The sequence below is a fragment of the Magallana gigas genome, chromosome 1 (genome assembly GCF_963853765.1).
Source record: "Magallana gigas chromosome 1, xbMagGiga1.1, whole genome shotgun sequence".
Classification (NCBI taxonomy): Eukaryota; Metazoa; Mollusca; class Bivalvia; order Ostreida; family Ostreidae; genus Magallana; species Magallana gigas.
This window is the reverse complement of record NC_088853.1, coordinates 16942560-16964852: the sequence shown is the minus strand read 5'-3', so window position 1 is coordinate 16964852 and position 22293 is coordinate 16942560. Positions and strand designations below refer to the sequence as shown.

Below are 22293 nucleotides of genomic sequence, written 5' to 3'. Positions count from 1 at the left end.
ATTTACTATACTTACGACAAAAACTATTTTCAAGTAATGCTATATCGTATAGACTAATGACTTTGATATGGTTAGACTACTTTTTTAAATTAGTTTTTTAGCAATTGGTGTTTCTGATGTAAATTGATTTTGTATATGCACTGTGGTTTTTTTTAGTTGTGTAATAACAACGAAATTGTCCAAAACAATACACTGGTTTCTTTAAACAAATAATATTTTTAATTCAAATCGACACGGTAGAAAACACGTAGTTTCCACACTAGCATATCGGATTAAGAAATAAATATCAATTCATATATGTACTGTTTACCTGACAATGATTAATTTTAATTGATTTTACGACATCCATAACTCATTGATTTTTTTTTCTTGCTGATCATCCAAGCTGATATGTACTATCAACCTAAAAAAATATAAAGCTTTTAAAATGCCATTTAAATTATGCACACGGTATTGTTTAGGAACTTCAGCGTTCTCTAGCTTTTGTGTCATCATTCAAAACTGTATTTTTGAAAGTCGACACTTCGGCGCCTTTAATTTTAAATAAATGATAAAACGGGAATGAAATATTTATGTATCTCCGATTTCAGTGTCCCGGATTTCGATACATTGTTACACTTGAGTTAGTGAATACAATACAGTTGGCATCTGTGTAAAAAAAATATAAAAACGATGCTCTTTGATTCCTCATTAAATATGCGTTTCGCCTCTTCAATACGTATTGATTTGTTTGTAGGGTAATTTTCTAAAATATTATAAAGTATACGCACAGTTTCTAAAATCATATCAAGGTTGAGATGCAACTTTGAACACGTTTTCAAAATTCTAAATTATTTTTTTCTGAATACAATGCTGCTGTTCCAAAACTCTAACTGGCTGTTCCTTCTGGTCTTTTCATATGTGCTATGTGAAGACAGTCTACAGCCGGGATTTTCTAAAATTCAGTACGGGCATAGACTAGACAGGAAAGTAATCCAATCCTTCGCCGAAGTCAGTTTCTTGGACTGTGTTATAGAATGCCTGGTAACACCACGGTGTAAATCTGTCAACTATTTCAAGGGGGCTAACTTCTGTGAAATCAATTACGAAAATAAGATGACAGCGGAAACTATGCTTGTGGACAGCGCTGGATGGGTATACAGTGAAAAGGAGCACTGGCCTAAAGTAAATATATTACTATATTTATTTAAAATCATGAAGTCTCTTTTAATGCTTTATGACTTTTATATCTAATTACCAATACTCTACTTTCCTATTTCATTACAAGGAGAGTCTTTCTGCATTAAATTGCGAGAAGCACCCATTACAGATTTTAAAACATCGTATTTTATTATTTTTATAACAAGGAAAACCTATATAGCTTTTTTAAGTTCGGCCTTTTTTAATATTGTACACGACGAAATTGCTGAGTTCAGTACAAGCACACAATAAATATTCCCCATTCAAACTGTATAAATGGTCTGTTTATCTTGTAAAATATTTAACTTATAATATCATTTTTGCATTATTTGGATACATGTATACATATTTGTCACACTCATATATTGAAAACAATGGAACAATACTAAATACACAATTTGTAAAGTAGCGGCGATGAAAATAGTTAATAAATTGTTAAATGTGTTATTTCCGTCTATGAAGATTGTTTCAGCTGAATATTTTACTAGGTCTAGTCAAATTATTTGTACTCCAAATTAGAATATCCTTATTTTTGTCACCAATGAATTGTGTTGCCACTTTTACCGAATATGATCATGAGTTCAACCAGGGAATTTACAACAGCACAGCCCCTACAGTTAAAATGTTAAAGGAAATAAACAATTACTTACCAAGCTCAATTGTCAACTGTGTGGTAAACATATATTATTTTTATATTGTTATTTAACTTTAGCCCCCCCCCTTTTTTTTGGAGGGGGGGGGGGTCTTGAGTTTAAAAAAATATATAAATGTATATTCACTGTAAATAACTTTAAGGAATCGTATGTATTTTTAAAACTATACATGGATTGTAAACGTACTCAAAAGTTTTTTGATCTTAAAATTGATAATGTTAAATTCATTTTATACAAAAGAATTTTCAACTAACCGTGCTATTTATCAAGCACTACAAACAGAGATTAAGACTGAAGGACACTTGATTTCACATGGACGACCTGGAAAGAACTAAAACGTGTATGAAGTGGTGTAAGAGCGGATAACTCTAACAGCTAACGAGCAACGTTACATACAAAGCCAATCTTAAAAAATCAATCATTCATTGGGAAATATATTTATAAATTGTTATACTTTGTTAAGAATTAATAAACAAATATTCGAACAAATATGCATAAATTTTGCACAATGAGTTAAAAAAAATGCTTCGAATAAGTTTGAACAATCAATATTGACAGTTAGTTCTGTGTCTTGTTCATATGTGTTTTACTTTTGTAGGATCTGGCTGGATCTTGTGCAAACTCAAACTGTCATATCAACCAGACATGTAAAAACAAGAGATATTCCAAGGACACATTCTATGAATGTGTTTTGTCAGGTAAACCAATAAATCCGTTAGTCTCTATGCAAATGAAACAAATGAAAAATATCAATACGCACACAGTTTAGTATTTTTATCAAAGTTAAAGAGACAGTACAGCTAAAAACACATGTGCGAATGACTTCAGATTTACCTATTGTATCGTTAGGGAATAAGAAATTACTCTGATTGTAATAGTTGAAATACTAAAAATTTCTTTCACATACCTTATTAAAGTAATTAGGAGCTTTCGGAAATTCAAGGTTCATACAAACCAGAATAATTGTATATCGTTTTTTTGTACCACGTGGATTTTGAGCTACAGTAATTGACACGTGCTGAAAACAGATCTTCGTCCGACCACGGTCATTTTAGTATACGAGTTAAAAGGGACTCTCTAAACAGAACACATTCTCACTTTATCGATAATTTATTAATAGTTTACCAACTTCAGTTAATTTCAAAATGCACCGACATTAATATGTAAAATAACCCCTCGGTGGGCATCACTCACAAACATTAATTTAGGTTGTAGGAACTCCAATGATAAACACGCAAAACACATGCTTACAAAATAATTATTGTGGTTGTTTTAAAACCTTTGAACAATTATTACCTGGGATAAGTAGAAAAGGCATATTTTTATCGACAAACATGTCCAGGAGAATCTTGCGAGCCCTGCATGTGATTTCTTTACAGTAAATTCGCATGCGTAATAATGTAGAAGGCTTAACCCTGTAACACGTTGCGATGTAAATATGTACTGGTTATACGTGATTATAAATGTTAATGAAATAATTAGATGCACTTCTTGTAGAAATTTGTAATTTCCTGAAAGTTTATACATTTATTAGTAGTTCAAAAAAACCGAACCTGATCGGAATGTTTTTTTCAAGTCGATTTTTGATAAAATTTGCCGTACTGTCTCTTTAAGCATATTGTCGGATACTTAAATATCAAAAAGAAATTATTGGATCCATAATTATTTCATCTAAAGGTAGCTTTGATAATGACTCATATTTTGATATTCTATAACATAAAAAATGACAACAACAAACTGTCAACCATTTCAAATCATGCACTGAAATACTGAATACAGTTAAAGAATGTTCCTTTAATTCAATATTTGATACGCATTTAATGTTCTGATATATTATCTGGAAGTATTTGTTTAGTCATCGTACTTTTGATTTAATATGCAATAGTTTATAACCCCAGGTATCAGTTTTGATTTATTTCGATATAAACACTGATGTAAACACAGTACAATTATGACTTTGTTCAAAAGATTGTGGAATACCCAATGGAATAGGAATAAATCTGAATACGACAAAACGTGAGGACGCCATTGGTATATACAGAAGGATACACGCCTCGTGTTCTGACGGATACTTCCAGTTTGGTTCAGGGCGACTGCTATGTCAGTCAAACGGGGAGTGGAAATACGACATTGCATGTGAGGAAGGTACGAATTAACAATAACTAAGCATTGTATAACGCATCCAATAGTTGCAAACACGTTTGATGTAGAAACTATATGTTCATCTTTATATTGTTTTTGTGTACTACACGTAAGGCATATTTAATTGGGATATATCATTTGTGGGTGACATTTTCATCTGTTTGAAAGCTTTAAGAATACCTTACAGTTTTATTTCACATTTTTATTTTCAGTGCACTTTAACATTTCACTGATGAAGACGAGTTGATCTTTATAGAGTAATGTATTGAAACTAGATGTTATTTTCATTTGTTAGGTTGGGTTCAGAACGAGAATCATATCTATCGCTTATTCACAGAAAAGAAGAATTGGGAGAGTGCAAAGGTAAAGAAGAATCACTTTGATTATTTATCGAGTAATTTAAGCAAACTAATGTGATATAAAACACATTGCATTAAATTCTGAAATGCAAATATCCGTTTTTAGGACCACTGTGAATCAATAGATGCATATCTGGTAGAGATCGAATCGTCGGAAGAAAACACTTGGATCTTTCAAAATATCGTTCAACAACACTTTCTCCCGAAAAAGAGTAAGCCTACTTTTGAAATGTCAAACACTCCAAGATATATCCAATGCAAAAAGTTAAAACATTATTTTTTTTATTGAAATTGTATAAAAATAGCAAGCAATGTTGTAAATACATCTATTTGGAAACTAAATTTGTGCAATGTAAGTTTTAACCTGCTCCATTTTGTTTCTTTAGTTTGCTTATCCATCCAATGCTTATCTTTTCAAATCTCAAATGATAAAAATAAAATACAACTAGACACGATCTCGTTGCAAGCAACGAGTGGGTCTTCCGTTTGATTATGAATAAATGATAGGGTTAAATCAAAATGTTGACATTTGGTACGAGTTACTACATCAACTTCCTTTTAAACTAATTTTTGGACCTCCACTGCAATATTGAAATTTCCGGAAAAGGTCATTTTAAAACTGCAATATCTCTGCAATGCGGTTTTTAGTTTTGTATTTAGTAAACAATGTTTACAAAAAGTATATGCTGTAAAAATCCAAAAATCGAAATTTTGAAATAACGACCGGAAGTGACAGACGACCTGCTCATATTACAATTTGATAAGTTTAAAACATTTTGATTAATTTGAAAAAATATTAAAACACAATTTTCTAAAAATGCTGTTTGAGCGGACCAGAGTGACGGACGATCATGGTTTTATCTGACCAGCACTAAGAATTTAAGAATATATTATTCCTGAAAATTTCAATTTTCTATCTTGAATCGTTTTGTGAGAAAAAGGGAGAACAAAATCACTTTTAAAAAAAAGAAAAACAAACATAACAGCCGACTAGAAGTGACGTCGTAAACAAAAATGTACGTGATAAAATTACGGAAGCCCATTTAGGACATATCAAAAAATATTTTTGAATTTGATAAAACGAATTCTTGAATTTCTTAAAACGAATTTAAATCGTTATAACGAATTTTTGAATCCGTTATAACGAATTAAATTTGTTATAACAAATTCGCTGAATTCGTTACTTCAAATTTTGAAATCTGTTTTAACAAATTAAATTTGAAATAACGAATTCTTGAATTCGTTATTTCAAACTTTTAATTCGTAATTTCGGTTTTTTAAAATTGGTTATAACATATTTTCATTCAATTTGTGGTAACGAATTTCATGTTTTTGGAAACAGATTAAACGGGGCGGACTTCATTTTTTCCATATCGGCGTACGACGAAATGCGCCGTTCAATTGATCGGCGAAATGATAAATGAAGTAAAGTGGCGTAAAAACAAAAGTGGAGGAACAATTGTCACAGCTGTTACTGTAACCATGGTAACAGATGTAACAATTCCAAAAGACACATTACTTTATCGGCTTTGCTAGAATTCCTTTATAGATAGAAACAAAATATTGAAGAACTGCTATATATGTAGCGACGCATATTCACCAAATATACAATATATACAGACTTGTTTCGACGGGTTTCTGCGCATGATTCCAAAAATCTGTTTAAATAATGCTATCAATCAATGGGCATGTTGATTTATCAACATATATCTGCATTTTTCATCTCATTTCATCACCAAACCGTGAGACCAGATACGCCATATTTTAAAAAAAATACCGGTCTGGAATAGTAAGGAATCATTCGTTGAGTTTTAATAGTCTCACATGATTTTGGCCGGGACGTGTTCAAATCTAATAAAGCTCGAAAGGCTTTATGATAGATTTGACCACGCTCTGACTGAAATTATCAACTCATAACATTTAAAGAATGATTCCTTATTACTTTAACACCTTCTAAAACCTCTGTTTTTTAATGCATAACACATGATACGAATTATAACGCAGCACAGCCAATACTGTTTTTCGGTAATACTGTAGGACACACCCATTTTGTGTCGCTCATATTTTATGAAATTATTTGGCTGGGTTATCACAGTAAAGGACACTTAAAAATATTTATATAATATTTTAAATGACGTAGCCAGGCATTATAACCAAGATGTGCGCATGCGCGTACCAACTTTTCGGTAAACGTTTGGGAGGAAATTTGAAAGCTGTTTGGAGGAACTCCGAACTGATATTTGCGCAATAGGGTCTGTAAGTCTCGTCACGTGACTAGCGAGAATTCGCGTGAAAGACAACTTCCGGGTACATGGTTGAGAATGGCGCTTTCAGTTTTGTATTGGGTGAATTACGTTGAGGGGCATACTAAGTTGACAAGGAAGAGCGAGGCTGCGGTGGAGAGCGGGAGAGTTCTACGATTTGTTGTCGACGAACTGCGCGTTATTACTGCATGTGTGCAGGCCTCTATGAGGGACACGTCGTACAAAGTACAGGTAATGTCATGTCAACATTCTTCACTTTTCTAGAACTTTTCTGATGGCGAAGATAATCCAAAGAGCACACTTTTGTTTAGCGAGAGTGTTGTACCTGTTGAAAAATAAACAAACCAAGGCATTTTATAAAGGCGTGTGGGTTTGCGTAGGTGTGCTCTCGAAAAAGCGACGGGAAGGGGGGGGGGGTGAGGTACATGTAAAATTTACATAATAAATATGCCTCAGACCTTTCTGTCAAGCTAAATTGTCGGATCCCCCCCCCCCCCCCTGGAAAAAAAATCTGGATCTGCGCATGTTAAATGTGTTTATTCACAAAGGCCCTTGAGTTGCATATGCTTTAAAAACTATAATCATTTTAACAAATAATGAATGAAAAAATGTTGCAAAGAATATCCAGAGACACATTACAAGCATTAATTTTAATTTGGAATTTGTAGATATTTTTGGATAATGAAGATACAGGAGTGGTAAAAGATGCAACCTGCCAGTGCCCGATGGGACAATACAAGTGCCATCATATTGCTGCAGCACTTTTGTTTGGGTATGTTTACTTTTTAAAAAATCAACCCATTATTTTAGTAAACATGTTTTATTTAATTATGAAAATGGATTTAAGGTATGTACAGTGAAAGCTAAAAATATGTTTTAATTTTAAAACTTGTCATTTTTAAAAAGAATTGAAATTATTTTACAAACCATTCAGTATACATAAGAATGATGTGTTCCGTTCATATTAATCATATTTATCTTGATAGAGAAAAGTTTATATTCATTTACAGTTATAAAAGAGCGAGCAAAACCGACATTAAATGTAGTTGGCTGAAGCATCCAAAGTCAGCGCCACCGAAATCTACTGTTACTATGTCTGACCTGTATCCACCAAAGCAACAGGAGTACAAGTATGTATTTATAAATAAACTGCTAGCTAACGAGAGAGAGAGAGAGAGAGAGAGAGAGAGAGAGAGAGAGAGAGAGAGAGAGAGAGAGAGAGAGAGAGAGAGAGAGAGAGTTAACAAAGTTGATAACCATATATATATTATATAAGAATATATATTTTTAATGCTAAATTGTTTAGAGCATTGAAAAAAAAAATAACAGACGAAGACAGATCATTTTTGTATCATCAGCTGGGACAATTGGGGCGCTTCACAGGTTGCCATTCTGTGCATTGGAGATTACTTTTATTTATTTGTTTCAGTTTCCAATTCTATGTTATTGTTGATGTTGCAGTTTGCTGGTTTTGTTTTGAATTTTGTTTATCTTGATAATGTCTAACTTTGAAGTAACTTGGTATCTATTGTCATGTACCTGATTATTATTCAAAAATCCAGGTGTCCAAATTAAGAAATTGAAGAAAAAAAATCCATATGTAAAATTCACCACTGCTTTTATCAATACTAATATATATTAAACAAAATGCATTGTAGCTTTACATTGGATTCTTTCTGAGGAGCCAAAGTCTGAGGAAAGTCCAGTACCTTTGATTGAGGACTTACTGATGAGTGAGGGGTACACTAATGCTGAAGACAGTAGAACATGGCTTCGAAAACATCTTATTCTCTCTCCAGAGAAGATAATGGAGGCAGCATTCGCATCAACTGGTCAGAGAGAAAACTCTTTGTGGGCAGCTGTAAGGAAGCTTCGATTTACTGCGTCTAACTTTGGACAAATTATTGGAGCGATTAGACGAAAGAGGTATTTAACACCCCAACACTCCCAAAAAATATTTTAAAATGTCAACAAAATATATTTTTTAAATACAGTGTGATTTTATAACATTTATACTGTACACAAGTATGATCAGGTGCCATGTATGTTATTTTATTTCTATAGCATTGTAGCATTATATAATTTGAATTTGAAAGGTAAATGTATGACTGATTTTGAAATAGTGAATTGTAAGATCTGATTGTTCTTTTGTAGATTGACAGAGTCCCTTAAGAAACGAATCTTAAGTGCCTATAATTTGGAAAGAAGAGCTCCTATTCAGTGGGGTATCACGCATGAGAAAGTGGGTGTTGAGGAGTATTGTAAAGCTGGTGCAGTCACCGTTTTGCAGACAGGCAAGTTTTGTGTTATTGTGCTCTATCACAAGATGGGAACCACTTTTGTTTTATATATGATGTGATGATTGTGATTATCTTAAGAGACTAAACATGAAATGAGAATGTTTTATTTCTGCAATTAGCACAGCTTTAATGTCAATATTATCACTATTCGAAGTCAAATTACAGATATTTATAATTTTACTTTGTTTAGGCTGTTTAACTTTTTTTTTTCATTTGTGTACATACTACTACTTGTGTACTTCAGGAATTTGGCTTCACGAATCAGGTGTTTTGGGTGCATCACCTGATGGCTTTGTCCAAGGAGATTTTCATAAAACTGACATTGTCCACCTTCAGCAGAACGACCAACCAGCAACTCTACCGACTATCATAGAGGTCAAGTGCCCATTTACAGCTAAGGACAAGACCATAATGGAGGCGTGCTCCTCCGTCAAAGATTTTTTCTTGGGTAGTTAGATAATTTATACAAATCTTATCGTATGCACACTTTGTTATCTTTTTTGCATCACATAATATTTTTGACCAAAATTAAATTTACTTATATATATATATATATATATATATATATATATATATATATATATATATATATATATATATATATATATATATATATATATATATATATATATATATACATCTATATGTGTGTATTTTCAGTTGATAACAATGGAAGTTTGTCGTTAAAGACAACACATGATTACTGGCATCAAATCCAGGGCCAGCTTTACCTGACTGGTACAAAGTGTTGCGATTTAGTGATATGGACAACCAAAGACATGCAGATTGTAAGAATTGTAAAAGACAAGATGTGGGCCCCAAACATTTCTGCCATGATAGACTTTTATTTCATGGTGTTTTTGGAATCACTGAAGTAAATTAGGTTAGTTATATCACTGATGCGATAAGATCATATGATGAACATTCTTAGTTATTAATAAAGAATTTGGTTTTTCTTTACATCTGTAAATAAAAGAACAATACTACTTGTCAAGTTGAAACATTTCTAATATCTTTAATAGCATAATTATTTAAATTTCGTATTTATCTGAAATTTCCTTGAGAAGTGGTGCCTGAATGTTTTCGAGACAACAGCATAACTGAAATATTTTAGTAGACATGTGTCGATACTGAGCTGGAATGTGATTAAGAATCTCATAGTTTTTGATGCGCTCATTTGCTCTCTCGACATGAATCCTGGCTTTTCCTATCTTGTAGCATAATGCTGCCTCCTCCTTGGTGAAGTGTGCTTTTTGTGAAAGAAATGGTGGAATATTCAAGGAGACACCAGAAGGAAGTTTGTCGTAGATGTTGAAACCTTTATCGGCTAATATGAGATCTCCGGCTTTTAGCTGCTGCAACACTCCACAGTGATCAACGATGGCTGCATCTGAAGTTGAACCAGGGTACAAGTCAGATGAGAACACAAGTGCACCATTGGGTGAAACACATGTAACTGCCTTGACAGTATGTCTGCTCTTATAACTACTGTAAGACAAGGACTGTGAGTTCATGTCAGATGGCACATCTTGAATAATCTCGGTAGCATCCATAGCTATTCGAGCTGACGCGAACTCTTCAAAGGACTTGGGCATTGATCCTTTGCACTTAATCTGACTTGGAATACCTTTTTCCTTAAGAATGCTGTCAAAGAAGATTTCATGCAAGACTGAAACATAAGTGTTAATGATATTTGACACAGTTGCCCTGCTTGTTGCAAATCGTACCGACAAGTCCAAGTCACGATAATTAAGCCGCAGCTTCATTAATGTTATTAACAATTGGTCCTCAATGGAAAAACAGGTCACAGCCCAACCAGAGTAATAGTTAAACGGTGCCATTCTGTAGAGCATACTGACAACAACTTGAAACACATCAGCTGGGAATGAGGTGTAGAGCAACATCTACAAACAAATTAAGTCTTTTATTTTACGGGCCATTGTCAGTGTTGATAACTGTATGTCCTGACCACCTGTATCCAATTTATTATGTTGTGTACATTTCATATTATTTGTTAAAGGCCACTCCTTTATATGTTAAAGCTTATACATTTCATTATTGTTACATTTTTCTTGTCAGTGTCAAAGCCACATTAAAATGTACTTACATATACAACAAATACAATTTAGTATGCACTGTCATTTTTTATTTATTTTCTTTTTCTAGTATAACAAGTATTTCATTATGCACATGCATTTAAGTTTAACAATTATAATTCTACAAAATGAAGCATTTAAAATTTTAAATGTCCATGACTCCATTTATGTAACTTACCTTCTCAGTGTCATTTATTATATCTTTGATTGACATTTTGGGTGTTTGTATTTTCATATTTTCAATTTCTTCTTGGAGACTCGCGATCTGATTCTTTAAGATGGACACTGTAATGTGCAATTCATAAGATTCACTCATTTTGATACAAATATATTTTTAGTTGATCCTCTCATACATTTTAATTTTTCATTTATAATTGATTGTAATTAGAAACATTTTAGTATTCATTGGTTTAATTTAAAAAAATGAAGTTTTTCTGATCAGTCTATTTTCTGTTGCAGAGTGTTGTCAATAAAAATTCAGTTGTTTGTGAATTAAACCATCAATATATTTTTTAATGATGTTTTTTAATATAAGATCATAATTATGTTTATAACTATTTTTAATTACCCTCATGTGAATGATCTTGTGTGTCATCATGATGGTCAATTCAATTCAATTCAATTCAATTCAATTTCTTTATTGCAAAGACATACGTCTTATAGCACTTACATGTATAAATGTGAACAATACATGAATAAATAATAATAATAATGATGGACGGTCAGTCCTTACAAATCTATAGAATAATTTGTATTTGGAGAATGAAATAACACATATATTATATATATATATTGATAGTAATAACAATTGGAATCAGCAAATGACACCTGATATAGTCAAACCATTCTGAGTGTGAGGGCTTTGTAAATGAATTTTCCTAAATTACACAATTCTTTAATATTGTTAACACTTAATAACTGTATTAATTTGTACATGGATGGTTTACACCAGTAATACTTTTTTATGAGCTTTGATCGTAATGCTAAGTACATTGGACATACAAGTATAAAATGATATTCGTCTTCAATGTCTGTTATACAAGTTTTACAAAATCTTTTGTCTCTTGGTATATTTTTATGTCGACCTGTTTCAATAAGCAAATTATGTGAGGACAACCTCATTTTGGAAATACATTTTTTATACAACCTTGGTATTGATTTTTCTAAATAGTATTGTAAGCAAAAATTATCAACTAAGTGCATGTAAATAAAACATTTTGTTTCTATTTGCATCTTGCCATGCAGCGTTTGAATAAAGTTGTCTTTAAGTCTTTTCTGAATAATTGGTAAACAAATACGACTGTTTAAATTATTTTGACCATTCCACATGTAGCCAAGTCCCAGATTATATAATTGGTCCTTAATAAATTTTGCCCAGCTTTGATAATTTTGCTTTTCGTTTTCACAAATACAATATGACCAGCCATAAGCAGCTCTTAATATACAATTTTCTGTCTGTAATAATTTAAACCAGAACTTAAACATTCGATATATACGAATAAGATATAAGGGTAGCCGCCCAGTCTCGAAATATAACATAGTTGTATTAGTATTTTTCCGGACACCAAGCACAAAGCGTAAAAACTCAAGGTGGACCTTTTCAATATCTTGTCCCTTGTGGGAACCCCAAACTTCACATCCATAATTTAAAATGCTACACACATAGGTATCAAAAACAGAAAACAAAGTACAATGGTTTAAATAAAGCTGATTAATTGTTGATTTGAGAGCAAATATGGCTTTGCGACCTTGTGCCGCTAATTGTTTTTGGGTGGTAAAAAATTTACCGTTATAATTGAACATAACACCTAGATAAACAAAATGGTCCACAATTTCTAAATTTTCACCATTATAAAGCCATTTCTCGTTGGTGCGGTAATTCCCACCATTTCTAAAAATAACCACTTTAGTTTTAGATACATTTACATCAAGGTTCCATTCATTTGTATAGAACTGTAAAATATTCAACATGCTCTGTAGCTCATCAATTGATTCAGAAAACAATACCATATCATCAGCATACATAAGAAGATAAAGACTTAGCAATTGCAGGTCAGTGGGGGCAGTCCCTTTTCCTATAAATTCATTTTCAAGATCATTAACATATAATACAAACAACATGGGAGACAACACTTCTCCTTGTAAAAGACCAACATGATTTTCAAAGAAATTAGAAATATGACCAGAAGATTTAACACACGTTCTAATTCTGGAATACATTGAACGAATTACTTCAAGTAACTTTCCCTGTATACCATAATACTTTAATTTTCTGTACAATTTCTCCCTATTGATAGAGTCAAAGGCCTTCTTATAATCAACAAAACAACAATAAAACCGTTTTTTAGTTTGCAGCGTTTGTGAAACCAGGCAATGAAGTGCAAAAATTGCTTCTGTAGTACCTAACATAGGTTGAAAACCAAACTGTGCATCTGTGACAATACTATTGGAAGATGCCCATAATATAAGTCTACGGTTCAATATTGAGGTAAACAATTTACAAAAGCAGCTGATAAGACTTATGCCTCGGTAATTGTTGGGGTCATCTGGGTAATTGTGTAACAGTAATTGTGATCCAGAGCGGGATTATGTCCAACATCTGACCCTGAAGCTGAATCACTTGGCATCTGGTGGGAAATGGAGGATACACTGTCCACTTTCTTTCTAGAAAATTTAATAAATCAGAGAAATATTTAACATTTTACTTTCATATATATAACTTTGTTTGAATCATATAGTACATTTTATTCTTAAAAACTGGTGTAAACTGTAATTATCTTGAATGCAATAATAAATCAATGTTTATCATGCAGTCCTTCTACTTCACTTTATTACCTTTTAGGTGTGTACACCTCTTGAAAATACCCCACATTTTTGCTATATGCAAAAATGGTAGGTCCAAATTCTTTCTTCCCATCTTTGAAATGACAGCTGCACAACCTGTCATTATTACTGTACTCTCTGTCTGCTCGTCTGAAAAACGAGCTCAGTATTATTTATTTGTTTTAGATATCAATATAACTATATTTTGAATTCAATACATTACTGAAGGCATGTGATATTGAAAATTAGAACTGGTCTTATTTTGAGGGGAAAGTAAAAGGTCCAGAATAACATGGCATTACTGCATTTGTGGGAAGGGGTTTTTAATCTCAACATTGCCAGATAAAAGTATGCAAATCAAATGCTAGGTTTATAGAAACGTTTGGCCTGAACATATTCGTCTTAAATTTCTTTAAATACACTCACGATTTGACGAAAAATTGTTTTAATGCATCTTTTTTTCGTGACCTCTAAATAGCACTGAATATGAAGACAATGATGCGTTTTATTTGTAGTTTTTATGACTTACCTGCACCTATCTATCCATTTCTTCCTTTCCCTAACATCAGTTGGGAATCTAAACAAACTGCATGTCTGCTTTCCGCCAGTGCGATGCGTACAACCGATTGCAAAACAATACACCATTGCACAGGAATGTTGCTACGAACGCTGATGTACCCGGAAGTTGGAAAACGAAAGTGAAAGTAAACGAGACTTACAGACCCTATTTAAAAAAGTATAGGAAAATTCTATTTTTACATTATAAGTGCTCATTAAAAGTGATAGGAATGTTGTGTACATTAGATTTACACCAAAATGTTGAATAAATATTAGTATTTGAGAGAACAATAAAGAGAATGTTACAGGAAAACAACTCCGACACTTAGCATCGGAATGGGGTACAGGGGTGTGTGGAGTGGAGCAGGGGCAGTGGGGACAAGACTACCCCCTTCAGCACACTGTTCTTTAATTTACATTTAAAAGGTGAATTAAAAAAGAGTTTCCCCGCCCCCCAAAGTTTTTGGGACCAGGTAAAAACTGAAATGAAAGGGAGGAAATAAACTGTAGAATTGAAGTTAAGTGTTCACCTAACCCCCTACCTCTACGGATTAGGACTTTTAAATGGTGGACGTATCATCAGGGTAAGTGTTTGTATCACCAGGGTCTGTGTGCCCATCACCAAGTCAGTAGACATATCACCAAGGTCAGAATACATATTACCAGCGTTTATGTGCCCATTACCAGGGTCTCAAAACCTATATTGTGATATGTATTGAGACCCAGGTGATGGGTATACTGACTCTGGTTACGCGTATACATGTACACTTGTAATTGGGTACACTAACTTTGGTTAAAGTTAAACTGACCCTGGTGATGGGTATACTGATTCTGTATATGGGTATACAGACGCTAGTGATGTGCACTCTGACACTAATAATAAATACTAGTAAACAGACCCCGGTGATAGGCATATAGACCCTGGTGAAACGTACACTGACCCTGGTGTGGGCATTGAGACCCCGGTGATGGTTACGTGGATTTCTGGCTATGGGTAAATATACCCTGGTAATGAGCACAAAGAAACATTGACCCTCGGGATAAGAATTGAGACCCTGGTGTCGTGGTGATGGGTATAATGAATCTGGTTATGCGTATACAGACCCTGGTGATACGTACACCGACTCTGGTAATACGTACTCTGACCCTGGTGATGAGCACACAAACTTTGGTGAGGGGTTATGGATAGAGCTACATGGGGTCGGTGTCCTGACCACCCATACCCCTCCCCAATAACCCCTGTCCTCCTAACCTTGGATTTTTTTTACATTGAATCTAAGCATACGTGTTTATAGAACCTGGTGAATGGTTTATTGTATGAGATACAGTAATACTGGTTTATAGATAAACTGTTATATGTAAGGAAACTGTGATATTTTGTTCAGACAGGTGGCATCGTAAAAAAGTGAAAAGAGGGGGGTGGTGTTGGAGAATCGCCAAACAATTCTTGACATGCAAAATGTTTTTCAAAAATTCGAAAATCGTAGACCTGGGGTTACCTATAAAAATGCTAAGTTTACCTCAAACTTAAATTCCACTGTTTATTTCCTCCCAGACACTTTCAATTTTTTACATGCTCCAAAAATGCTGGGAAAGGGGGGGGGGCAACTGCATGGGCACAGGCCCCTCCCTGCCACCCGTTTGAAGCTACGTGTCTATTATTTTCCTGTAACATTGCCTTTATTGTCCTCACAAATATTTAAATCTGTTTTAAGTGTAAACCAAAGGTACATAACATTCCTATTATTTTTAATGACTATATGATATAAAAGCCGCGGTTTTTTGCTTGTTTGTTTTTTTTTCTTTTGGTTTTTTTAGCACCTATCATCAGTTCGAAGTTCCTCCAAGAAGCTATCGAATTTCCTCCCAAACGTTTACCAATCCCGATGGAAAGTTGGTTCACGCATGCGCACATCCTGGTATAATGCCTGGCTTTGTCATATGAAATATCATATTTATATTTTTCAAGTGTCCTTTACTGTGATAACATTACAAATCAATTTTGAAACCTATAGCCCAATATTTCATAAAAAATGAGCTACACAAATTGGGCGTGTCCTACAGCATAACCGAGAAACGGTATTTGCTGCAATAATACATATCATGTGCTATGCATGAAAAAAAAATCAGTGGTTTTAAAATGTTGGTTTGAAGTGTAGAAATTGGAAATAATATAAATATAAGCAAAAAGGCATCATTCTTTGAATATTATTAGGTGATAATATCGGTCGGAGCGTGCATATCAAAACCATCATAAACCCCTTCAAGGTTTATTGGATTTGTACATGCACCAACCAAAATAAATATGAATAATGCCCATGAAAGCGTTTAAAGATGTATCGTATTCGTCGGTAAAAGGCGACTAGAATAGCAAATTTTAAAAATAGGCACTTTGAAGAGGCGTAACTCCATTATTTTTGCATCGAATTCGGTGCAGTTTTGCATTAAATTCTGGTAAATAAATTCTATGACATAAGTTCGACATTGGCTTGGCTGCAAGTACCATTTAACAAATCAGCATGCTTATTGATTAATAGCATTGACAAAACAATTTTTTGGAATTGTTACATCTGTTACCGTGGTTACAGCAACGGCTGTGACAATATGTTCCTCCACTTTTGTTTTTACGCCAGTTTACTTCATTAACAATTTCGCCGTTTAACGCCGATCAATTGATCGGCGCATTTCGTCGTACGCCGATATGGAACAAATGAAGTCCGCCCCGTTTAATCTGTTCCCATAAATTGAATGAAAATATGTTATAACCGATTTTAAAAAACCGAAATTACGAATTAAAACTTTGAAATAACGAATTCAAGAATTCGTTATTTCAAATTTAATTTGTTAAAACAGATTTCAAAATTTGAAATAACGAATTTAGCGAATTTGTTATAACAGATTAAATTCGTTATAACGAATTCCTAAAATTTGTTATAACAAATTTAATTCGTTATAACGGATTCAAAAATTCGTTATAACGATTTAAATTCGTTTTAACAAATTCAAAAAAAATAAATATGTTTTGATAGGTCCTAAATGGGCTTCCGTAAAAAGAAACCTATCAAAAACAATAAGGTCTTCCGTTGGTAACGGAAGACCCTAATAAATCTCTATAAAAATAAATTGATAAATAGCAAACACAAGTTGTAATTACTAGAATACTTAAGTGGGGTTTTCAGTACTTTTAAACGAAAAACAAGAAAATATAAATGCCGTTGATATTTGTTTAGCGGTTAAAGCAGTTTAAATGTCCTCAGATTTTTTAAAGAGATAACCAATTAACTGTTAATGTAATAAAAAAGTAGCTGTATGTCAATGTATGAAAAGCATGTCAACATCTTTTGATTTTATATTCGTTTTATCAAACAAGTCAAAATGATGTATTTAAATTGCTTGCCGGGTAAATATAAATACCATTTCAGCAAGTTGGATAAAGAATTTTGAAATTATAACACAATAAAAAATATTTTATTCATCTCATGTATGATTGCTTGAATAAAACTTTTGAAAAAGACCCTTAAAAAGTCACTTTAAACATCGATTGTGCATCTCTGTGCGATGCATTTATTGTGACCTTTTGCGTTTTGACTCGGTACTTTTTTTTGGTATTTGTATATTGCTGTTTTGATATAAAGAAACACTGAAATAAAGTATCGAGCTCGAGTCAAGTTTTTACGTAGAAATCTGTCATACCGGTCATCATTCTACGGGAAAAATGAAAGTGACATCTGTATAACAAAAGACATCAAATTCTTGTTTTTTTTTTATCGACAACAGCGAACCTAACGAGTCTATGTTTATACACTAATAAGACAAACAAGAGATGATAAACAACAACCTATGAGTAATACTGCTTGCTTACCTGTTTTGTAGATTTTTGTTCACACAATAAATGGGACTGTACAGTGTGGATTGGTGGAAGTGACAAGAGCAAGGAGACACAATTTATCTGGAGCAAGAGTAAAAATAAAATCACGTTCACAAAATGGTTCTTGAATAACCCAGATAACCATAATGCCAATGAAGACTGTATTGAGATGTTAGCTACTACTGGGGAGTGGAATGACAGGCCATGTGATTACAACACCCATTTCATTTGTGAAAAAAACTTAAACTGATATACATACATGTATATTGATGACTTACAGGAGCATTGTAAATTTGGTTTTGTCTTTAAAGCTGAACACCGCTCGTAAAAAGGCACTGTCTGCCACATTTCTCTCTCACCACCGCTATCCCTACAATCCCTATATAAGCTGCAGACCTCTTAGCAGTTTAAAGTATTTCGCTGTAGAGGTCTCACCTGTGCGGACGTACATCTTGCCTCGCCGTGTTACTCAATCGCGATGACTTTATCAAGTTTAACGCACTTTTTATCAAGCCAGAAGTTTACCAATATCAAATAACAGGTCGAAATATAATTAACAAACGTAACATGTACATAAAATAAGAATAACAGGCATAAAATTCAAAAACCACGAAGGGAATACTACACGTCGGCCAAGAGTTTCAGGTGTGCAATCGGGTGTAACGAAATCGAAGGGATTATATACCAGGTATCTCTGTCACGGTGCCTATTTACGAGCAGTTTTTAGCTTTAAGGATTGATCATTCAACACTTCAGCGAGGAACTGTTGATTACAAAATTAATAAAATTATAATGATAAAACATAAACCTACGCTGAATTTTAGGAACATTACACTGTTACATGTAAGTTTGTCGCATGGTTTGTTCACGTTTTGAGCATCAACAACTCAGTTTCGGTAACCTGAAATCGATTGATATTATCTGTATATACAATGAAACTGAAAGTATTCAACATACAATGTACTTTCCGTTGTATCAGAAAAAAGTAGTGTATGTCAACGAAATTATTTTTAATCTAAAGAAAACTTTTCTTTTCTTTAATTATTTGATATGAATGTCTCATTAAACACCTGTTATTGCTTATATAAGGATTTGGTTATCGTATTGTTTTAGCAGGCTTACTTTTTGTAAAATGAAAGCTTATTTTTCACGAAGAGTTTTATCCGTTTAATCCAACCAATGACAATTATAGCTATTTCATGTTTTATAGATCTTTAAGATCGTGATGATTTGCTCTTTCTCCAAGTCATATATTCAACCATTTATATTGTTTCAATTTGTTAAAAAAAAAGTAAAGAATACGAATGTATTATTCCTTTTTTATTATTTAAATCTATTCAGAATCCGATAGCGTGGTATTCAATACCTGTATTTTTCGAACACCGTTTCACAGATCCTACTATTATGTGGTTTAGTACATTTAATTAGATTACCTTATAAACTAATATATGCGGGTTTATGTTGTGAGAATGTGGCGGTGGAAGATGCATACTCGAGGCAAGTCTTACGATAATTTTACAACGCAAGTCCTATTTTTGAACCCCGTAGTAATACCCAATAGGGGCAGGCCAAGGAACACTTCTTGGCGGAAAGATTTGGAAAGGACTGACCAAAACGGAAGCTGAGACCCTGTTCAGATAGGTACTCGACGGCTGTAAAAACTATGTTTCCTACGGGATACTAATACGTAACACAGATTACAATCTTCGTCTATCTCAATATATCACAAGAATGTTTAAAAGATGTTTCCAACAGGATACTAATACGCAACAAAAATTACAATAGTTACTGATTCGTGACAAAATTACAAAAACAAATGAATCGTACACAAGTTCTGACAACTTACTAGGTCTTTACCATTTCTATTATTGTTATTTATGTCGTTGTAGTTATTTTTTATGTAAAACAAAAACAGTCACTGATCCCTTTTTAAAGGTTTTGTTAAAAGACCATTTTTTGTTACTTTTAATTTATATTTGCATGGTATAATAAATTTAAAAAAAATAATTTGATTATTTTAATACGATTTCTTCGTCTATCTCAAAAAATCACCAACTGTACATACTAGGAGAGAAGATCTCACTAAATGTAAGATTTACGGCTAAAGGGAGCTAAATCAAATTTTCTTTCAATCTTTATACCAGCAGCCCTTATTTCCAGACAACGCAGAGTTTAAACAGATTTGTCAACTGATATATGGCACTTTGAGTAACATCAGGCTCTGCTGTGGTCAAATTCCTAACTGCTTTGAATACAACACTCAAACACTACGATTTGTAAGTAAGAGACATTTCATGACTTTAATATTACGTAAATCTCAAACGAATATATATATATATATATATATATATATATATATATATATATATATATATATATATATATATATATATATATATATATATCATTACAAATAGAAGTCGTCTTAAATATAATTCATAAAAAAGTCCATCCTCAAAACTGTCAGAGTGACTCCAATAGAAGAGATACGGGTCTGGTTCTTTTAACTGCTTGTCAAAAGTGTGCACTAACTTTGTATTAACTTTGAAAATCACATAGCAGAACTCTAAGGCTTCCAATTATATCAATATTGAAAGGATAGTCTCTCAAATTAGGAACGTAAATGATCTCATCGATTCAGTAGATCAAAAAACTTATCGTTGACAAATAAATTTTATTTTTGATGATCTAATAAGCATTTGATTCCTTTATTGTCGATTGTAAACTATTTATATGATGGACATACTTGATACACGCATCCCCGAATTAAAAGTCTCTTCAAAATTTTTGACAATTAACAATCGTAAACATTATTTTTGAAACTCTTAGCTGACTTATACAAGTATATATACGTTGAATAATTTTGTCGCTATAAATTTTGATTACTTGTAAGACTTTTCTCATTTGAATTAAATGTTGATGCCAAAAAAGGGAAGTAATCCACTATTTAAACAACCATTAAATTGTCTCTCGTTTAACATTTGAATTTACAAATGATATCAAAGAAAACGAATACTCAAGTGACATTCACAGTAAAATCTTGTAACATCAAACATAGCAAATATTCTAGCAAGAAACCGATGCAAATGAGCTTTTCCAGAGCTAAAATGATTCAGAAGCGTTCTTGTGAAATGTAACTCCATCTTTTTATTTAAATAAATGATGAAGCTAACCGGCGTTTCATTGGTTGCGTCATAGATGGGACGTGTAATGATATAATTGCCTGACTATTAATTAGATATATTAAATAGATTTATTCAATATAATTGATATTATCTTACTTGAAAAAATTAATCCTATAATAAATCAATTCATATAGATTTCCCATATGATTACATGGATAAACATGGTGAAATGTATCATTTATCTAGGACTGTTACTTTGCAAAATACAAATTACAGCTGGCAATCGTTAAACATGAAACATTCATCAATTAGCAAACGTACATTGATTGCTATTGCTAGAGAATGTATGTCTACAAACTATGAACTATGTTTTCGTGTAAAAGGTTTTTTAGACAATTATTACAGAAACAAGAATTTAAGAATTTTCAATATACTTTTCTTTTTATTATACTTTATTCATTTTATACATTTTAAACATATTTTAGGTTTGTGATATCTTCTGTAGGTCCTGTGTGACATGTACAAAATTAAATCTTGAAAGATTGATAGACGTTAAACATAAAATAATCAAGTATAAAGAAATTTTTAAGCCACATTTTGCGAAAATTTTACCTTTAAAGCCATATATTCAAAATTTGACATCATTGACCCCCATGTTTTATTACGTCGAAAAGATACTGAATACAGATCTCGGCTAAATGGATTTATCTTATAAAATTCTTGATTTTTAATTTTTTTTATTTTAAATCAAATTCCAACTGTTATAGAAATAGCCTATTTTAAGTGCAAAATGTTATTGCCCTCTTGGAGATCAGTTTTCTAAACATTAAGCTACTATATTATTCTATTTAATTGATTAAGCAATTTGTTACTTAGTTTGTTATTCGTTACCTGTGTCATAACAATGGGATTGTCCAATATTCTAA

At 32.7% G+C, this 22293-nt stretch overlaps 3 protein-coding genes across 4 annotated transcripts; 2 read left to right on the top strand and 1 right to left on the bottom strand.

Moving 5' to 3' along the window:
* Window positions 1-792: 792 nt before the first annotated feature.
* LOC105322245 (aggrecan core protein) lies at window positions 793-19493 on the top strand. The gene is made up of 6 exons (XM_034462219.2): window positions 793-1164; window positions 2431-2530; window positions 3801-3977; window positions 4270-4337; window positions 4440-4545; window positions 18248-19493. The coding sequence occupies exons 1-6, from the start codon at window positions 850-852 to the stop codon at window positions 18490-18492; spliced, it is 1011 nt and encodes a 336-aa protein (XP_034318110.2). The 5' UTR covers window positions 793-849; the 3' UTR covers window positions 18493-19493.
* On the top strand, window positions 6583-10253 carry LOC105324459 (uncharacterized). Of its 2 annotated transcripts, XM_066084412.1 has the most exons (8): window positions 6583-6828; window positions 7266-7369; window positions 7608-7727; window positions 8256-8523; window positions 8752-8891; window positions 9142-9345; window positions 9558-9780; window positions 10116-10253. In XM_066084412.1, exons 4-7 carry the CDS (start codon window positions 8327-8329, stop codon window positions 9773-9775), a joined length of 759 nt encoding a protein of 252 aa, XP_065940484.1. In that variant the 5' UTR covers window positions 6583-6828; window positions 7266-7369; window positions 7608-7727; window positions 8256-8326; the 3' UTR covers window positions 9776-9780; window positions 10116-10253. The 2 variants fall into 2 exon arrangements, with proteins under 2 accessions (XP_065940484.1, XP_065940488.1); XM_066084416.1 differs by lacking the exon at window positions 10116-10253 and having other exon boundaries at window positions 9587-9717.
* Window positions 9557-10801, bottom strand: LOC136275406 (uncharacterized). The gene has a single exon (XM_066084407.1). The coding sequence runs from the start codon at window positions 10799-10801 to the stop codon at window positions 9929-9931; it is 873 nt and encodes a 290-aa protein (XP_065940479.1). The 3' UTR covers window positions 9557-9928.
* Window positions 19494-22293: the final 2800 nt, after the last annotated feature.